At 36.0% G+C, this 7,121-nt stretch overlaps 1 protein-coding gene across 1 annotated transcript; it reads right to left on the bottom strand.

The window, feature by feature from the left end:
• Positions 1 to 6,280: 6,280 nt before the first annotated feature.
• Positions 6,281 to 6,879, bottom strand: MS3_00001351 (uncharacterized protein; the record flags this gene model as incomplete). The annotated part of the gene is made up of 4 exons (XM_051208781.1): positions 6,281 to 6,451; positions 6,489 to 6,665; positions 6,703 to 6,814; positions 6,845 to 6,879. Coding segments are annotated over 4 exons (447 nt in total), but the record flags the coding sequence as incomplete, so codon positions are not given.
• Between the last annotated feature and the right edge of the window lie 242 nt (positions 6,880 to 7,121).

Genomic DNA, 7,121 nt, shown 5'->3' with positions numbered 1-7,121 from the left:
TAAAGTATTGGTCGTGTACTTTTGGAGCACGGAGTACACGATGGTTAAGTTATGGAATAGGGTACTAGGTAAAGACAACAAATCGTTTGATGAGGTAGTAAACCTTCATTAACTGAGGTAGTTGGGAGATAAAGCATTTATACCCAACCAGTAGCAGTAGGTTAGAGGGAAGCTAGGGATAGCCAAACCAAAAACATAGCATCGATCCAGGAAGTCACCAACAGTTGGACTGGGTCACTGTAATATGCATAGACTATTTGAGGTCTGTGGGTGACTACTTTAACCATTGGTTACAGACTTTTTGATGACATGGCTCAAATCGCTGAAAATGGCGCATGTACATCCATCCTTTATCTTCTGAACTCCTAGTAACATATTTTTTGTGCTTTCATTTCACTAGTTAATACTTTCTTCTCGAACCGTATCTTCGTTGCCTCAATTTTTCCAGTCACCACTGATAATGTTACGCCCACTTATATTGGCGTAATTTAGCTTAACAATGTCATCTCCCCTCATGTTAATAGAATATGATAACTTGAACCGATGTACATACGTACCAGGTTCACGTTGTAACTTCAAATGACCGATTACTATCAGGAAACTTTACATCGGTGACTTCTAGTAGTTCAAAATAGTTAGGTTGTGTTAGCACTGTGATGCAGAACGAGTGTTTCGTCCTACTTGGAACTAATCAGGTGGATGTATCTGGATCCAGGTGTTTATGTTCAAAGTGGAACTTGATCCTAGCACCTTTTAGTTCATACACCATTGTATTACCCAAGGATCTACTGAGTGCAGGTAGTCACTAATTTCTTCAGCTGGTACGACGTTTGAACTATACTCTAACCAAATTTCATCTATTCTGTGTGATGTGACTGATATGTGTCGATACAACCTGCACATATCTCAGTACAGACTAATAAAAATTCAGTCCTGAGTTTTGTGCAGTTTCATCGGGGATGGTTAGTTTAATGGAGCTTATTTGTTCTTCCGAATATCAGCATAAAATTCAGGTGGAAATGAAGAGTCCGAATTCTTCCACATAGGACCTGCAGCTTGTCCTGTCGAGCTCGATCTTGACGGGTTACTTTTTACTCTATCATTATCCGCCTCTTTTATTTTTAATATATCCCAATTCTAATCTGACTCTTGGTCCTATATTGTCCATGATCTTCCATTGGCTGATAGTCTGAAAGGTCATTGGCTGTAATGAGGAAGGAAGAAAACAATAATCACCTTTGATGATTTCTGATGTGTTTGTTGATTGCTAATTAACCTGGAGGATACCAAGCCTCTAAGAATTTCTCTGATGTTCTTAGTATTCCTCTATGAAAGGTTTCAACACCATTCTAGTCAAGTGAGTGTAGCCGTAAGTTGTCCGAATTCGTTGATATAAGCGAAGATATATCATGGGAGCTTGACCTCAATTGGCGTTTATGAAGGCGAAGACAAAGAAGGTGTTCACTTTGTCCGACATTTTGTTTCGGTACAGTTGGAACAGTTTATTTTGCAGATTGTGTTCGTTTTTCTTTTTTCGTTATTTTCTTTGGTTTGCATAGAATTGGTCGATTCTATTTTGCCAGTTTATGAGCTATATACCTTATTCCAAGTAAACAGTTTCGTTCCAATTGTGATCTTATATATGTTTACATAAAATAGGATGACCCAGTTGTCGGTTCCTATATTTGGTTTCGTTTCTCTGATGAGTTCAGTTGAGGTATATCTTGATGAAGTCGCGGCAAACCGTTCGGGAGGGATAGTCATAAGGCATGTTTCAAATTTCCAGCGCTGCAAGTGTGCTGCAGTATATTCTGCCCTTTCTGAATAAATTGGCACATTGTGCTGATTTTGTGAATTTTCGGGTTGCTGCTCCTGTAGTTAAGACGACTGCGCGGGTTGGCTTCCTGTATACTTGAGGCTCCAGTTTTTTCTGTCGATTCTGGTGATCAATACGCCCAAGTATGATAGTTTGCTGTTCAACTCTTATCCATTGTTAATTTTATGTCATAGAAGACGTTGTTGATCAGACAGTAGGTGTTTCAGTTCTCGTCATATTCGAGGATGACAAATGTTTATCCACACAAAGAATCCACATTTTTGCTTGGTCACTGGTAAAACCGAGGTTTCCAGTTCCTGCATACGTTTCGCAAATATTCAATATTGATGATCCTATCGGTGTTCCTTTAGTTTATACATAGATTTTATTATTGAATTTAAAATATTTTATTAAGCGTAAACTGATGAGTTCCAGTTGGTTTTGACTTTTGAGTTTGTGTACCGTGAGGATTGTATCGTTTATAAGGATCATGGATAAAGTTTCCTTTGCTAAGCTTGGTTCGAGTGAGGTGAATAAGGTTGTTAAGTTGAATGATATCATCAGTTCTTTGTTGTTGATTTGAACGCGCTTAACGTTATCCAAGATCTGAAAGGAAAGATTTAATAGAGTGATTGGATGGATCCACTAGGTGCTTCAAGAATCATGAGATTCCTCTCGATAGATTGTATTGGAATTCCGAGGAGTGATACAGTCAGACATGAGTGGGATGTTTGATTTGTGTAGTTTCGGTCTACCGTATAATTGAGGGAGCACTGATTTCATTATCCATTGTTCTTGTTTTATATATTTCCTGCTTTAACAGCTTGTTGAAAGTCCTTAAGACTTGGTTATCTAACCTTTTGCTTGAATTTGTGTCCAATGACTTATGTACACTTACATCCCCAAGTAGTTCCTCGGCTTTCTTGATATATTCTTCCTTAACCATACTGTAGTGGATATTTATCCACTGCGATTATGACAATATTTTTTCTAGTTCGAAGTGATTTTAAGGCTTTTTTGTTTTGTGCGGTCAGTTAGTGTTGTCTTTCTTTCGCTACCATGGTTTTTCCCATTTCTTACTGAGTTTCTTCATTTATTTCAGCAGTTTTAGTGATGACTCTAGAGCAGAGAAGATTCTGGTTTTCAGTGTCACTTTTATTGTACCCCAATCTTTTTTTAAGTTTTGCTTCTTTGTTCGTCAGAAATTTCTTTTGACAGGTTGACCACACATGCTTGCATTTACTTCCTGTGGATGGTTTGGAATCTTGATTAGTTTTTGACGGTATTACTTCTCTATTCTTTTGTGTCGTCTTCTTATTATATCAATAGCCGTGGTACAAGCTCGTCTAATATTCTAATAAGAATATTCTCTCTAGCTGCCTCCCTTGATCATCCATGATCCATTGACATTTGTGAATCCTGTATTGTACATCAGTCATCATTAGTGTAACTTTTGCTCATGATGAACTACCCACTTTGAAGTGCGAATGCACTTAAAAATGTCTCTTCACTTGGGCCCACAAATATTCTTAACACTTGGCAAGTACGATTAATAAACAGTAAAGCATAACCGAAAACTAAATAGGAATAAATAGCAACTTATTCTTCGCTTTATTATATATTATCAAGGTGAACTTTTACCTAGTAGTTGGTTAAAAAAAAACTTGATATTAGTTGCTGTTGGTCAAAATGTTTATATAATTAAATGATCCCATAAATGTACGCAGTATTAGCAATCTACTTGATGGGCATAAACAAAAAGCGATTGACGTAGAGCAGACCAAAATGTGAAGGCCTTTTGTTATTGGTGGATAAAGCTTAAACTCTCATAAACACGAAAATTAACCAACAAAGCTCGTCACTGTCAGGCAACCATTTGTTGAACACAGTCCAATTAAATTTCAAATTTTGCTAGTCGGTAGAATCAGACCACTGCTAAACCCAATTATCATTAACCAACCATATAACTACAGCGTATTTATTAGTTTCCTCTTAACTGTGTCCATGTGAGTATGGCTACTTTGTCTGGGCACGATCTATGTCAAGTTAGACTTTGACTATCGATGATTTTCTGTCACATTTCAACATCCACGAATTCTATAAGGTCTTTGAGAACCTGTGTCAACTTACATAAAGCCATTGAAGAGAATATAATATTACCAACTTGGAATAGAATACAAGCACTGACAGTAAACTTTAAATCGATGGAAAATCTTTCAAACAAATTAAAGATGACGCTGGAATAATCTTTTACGTAGATCATCAAAATTAATAGATATTTATGAGGCCATTCTATGTGTTTTTGTGTCTTGTTTCATTGGAAGAAGGCCTCATTTTACAATATATTTGTCAATTATTCTGCTTTTTAAATGTTTTGTTATTATTAAGCGACTAGTTGCAAGGTATAGGAATTAGCGCGGGTTCGCCATAAACCTTGATTGGTGTGTTTTGTAAGTGTATAATCATTCTATAAAGTCTTACCAGCTTATAAAAATGCCTTACTTACCCTTTCTCCTTGTATAGTTGGCAAATGGGCTTTATTGAATGTCCGAATACCATCAGTTGAAAACCACACTAAGCTGTACAGTTTGGTTTTTGGTATCTGAGAAAGTGTGATGCGTAGAGAAAGTGTCCTAGTTTTTATCGTTTCGTAGTCTGCTGTCTCCAAATCAAACGAAATACTACTTTTATCATGAGGTCTCGGGATATCAACTTTAACTCCACGTAGGGCCCATACTCTTATAACATCCTTCAATAGTTCAGTCCAAGTTAATCCAAAGTCAGAAGATTTTGCTAGTATGCGCCTTTCACTTGCATCTGTTGTTTTTTTAAAAATGAAAGTTCAATTTATTAATGGAATACACTTGCTTTTTTCAGTTAATTATTAATACCAAGTTTGCTTGGTTTATTTATTTGTAGCGAAAACAACATAGAGAGGAAATAAAGGTAGACAAGATATGGATAACTATTGCATGTCAGTTACCATAAATGTTTACATAAACCTCACAGGAAAACGTGTCCCAATTCATCAACAAAAGTTATTCGGTCCGCACAATAATACGATGTCCTACTTTCCAAAAACAGCCAGTCAATCAGCCAAGACGTGGGACCAGGTACATATATGCATCAGTTCAAAATGTCACACCTCTTAAGCATAACAAGATGAACACCGAATTCAAGAATCAGTTGCTTCAATGGTAGTACGATATAAAACAAAGATTGTATATAAGGATATAATACAGGAAGAAAGAATTTGTTCATGGGAAGAAAGGTATAGAGCAATTTTAATCTCACGAATTAAGGGAAGACAAAGAGTGTTTACACCTACACCACTATGATTGGTTCTGATCCAATATCTATTACTCATTCAAAATCAAACAGCACTCACATTTTGCTACATACGTCTATTACAATGTATCCGATTCTGATGACTATGGTTTTTGTAAATATGCTGTCAAAGATTTAAGACATAATATATGTGATTTTTGTTAGTTCATAGTTACTAGCTCCTGCTACCTTGACAGATTTATGTCGGAGTACAATAAAAAAAGCATTCCAGATATATAAGTGAAAAACTCTACGGAAAATGAGTAATTTAAGTCTAAATGTGGAAATATTCCTTTATCTTTGGCTATGATTAATATTACTGTCATATGGCTACCTTATACTAACAGAAGTAAAGTGGCCTACCGTTTCAGTAACTTTTAAAACTTGAGAGACCTAAATCCAATAACTCCTAGAAGCAGTCAAGAAAAAGATAGACCAAAATGCGGACCCATATTTAGTTGAATAAACACTCTTTAAGAAGTCTTATTGAACAATGCTCTAGATCATCTTAAAGTTGAAGCGATAATTTCAGAGTGCTAAATTTGGATACTCTGAAACATACTTAAAGAGAACCAACATAGTTTTTAATTTCCTGCTAAAAAAACTTAAAATGAATAAATAATCATGTCTCACGATTTGAGACTTTTGACTGACCCGATAAAAGCTTGCAGTAGTATTAGCAGTCCTAAGCATCAATATTGAGGCCTAATTCAAACACCGTATGTAGAGGAAGTACTTGAAAAGTATACGTTGAGTATTACGAATTTTATTTAACTGTACATTTTAAGGCTTGGGAGAAGTTTTGAGATTCACTTTTTTGAGAAGTAATCCCAGCAGCTTTATCAGAGTTCTCTAGAGCAGAACTTAATATCTTTAAGTATATTGAAGTATTTTGAAACGACCTACTAAAACTTCAACTTTTCCGTCCCTACCTAATCTTTACATATCTAGATCATTAAACTGAGACATTCGCAGTCTGTAAGTAATATTTGTGGAGGTTTAACAATTAAAGGCTCATACCGTTCCTTTTAAAACTATAAATACACAATTTAAAATTAAACTATAAACAACAATTTACGATTGAATGATGACAAGTAACTGAAATTAAGTCATTTGAGAAGTCATGAACGGACTTACTTTTACTGGATTGTGGATGATAAAGTATGTACACTGTTTCTCCTGGATCTATTTCATAAACAGACCTGAATAACGTAAGATTAGTTTGCATATAACTAACCAAAAGTAATCCACAACATTATCGTGAATGTTTTTCCATGTTTTACCGTTATCAAGTGACAGATATAAAATCTGAGTGACAGGCGTTATAAAAGTCAAGTGAACTCACCGATGTTTTTTCTTCTAAAGTTAAAACCCATGGAGAAAGTCTTTCACGTGGATAAAAACGCAGCTGACCGCTTAAGACAAATGGTACACTAGACCTCTCCCAAGTAGAACCCCCATCTTCAGTAACAAAAATCATAGACCTGGTCGTATTTTCCACATCATAACATATCACAAATAGCTGAGCTATCCCTGAGAGAGGAATGGACTAAACTCACTTCTTTTGAATCTCTCTGATTCTGATGACGCTGAAGGCCATTTTCTCTCCGGATGTAAATACTCTCACCCAACTGCTGCGTAATTTTTGTGAACGTTTTACCGTTGTTGTCACTACATGGCATTAAAAAGTTTTCTTCTTACCTACGATATATGTCGGATGTTAGTCCAGGGCCAGACTCCCCTCAGTCATCGTTACTAGTATTAAAACCTAATCATTAAAAACACGAAAAACCAAAACTACCCCACTGTTTTCACCTGCCCATGTCAACTGAATCGTTTCTTTTGTATCATTGACGAAGTAGAACTACGAAAATTAATGCAACGAAAACTTACTACTTCCAAGGCTTTTCCGCTCTTGATAATGGGGTCGAATAGTTCCTGTTGTGAATCGCAAACATTGCTGCTAGAGCTTGCATCA

Source organism: Schistosoma haematobium (assembly GCF_000699445.3).
Source record: "Schistosoma haematobium chromosome Unknown HiC_scaffold_293, whole genome shotgun sequence".
Taxonomy (NCBI): domain Eukaryota; kingdom Metazoa; phylum Platyhelminthes; class Trematoda; order Strigeidida; family Schistosomatidae; genus Schistosoma; species Schistosoma haematobium.
The sequence above is the reverse complement of the archived record's forward strand: the minus strand, read 5'-3'. Positions and strand labels throughout refer to the sequence as shown.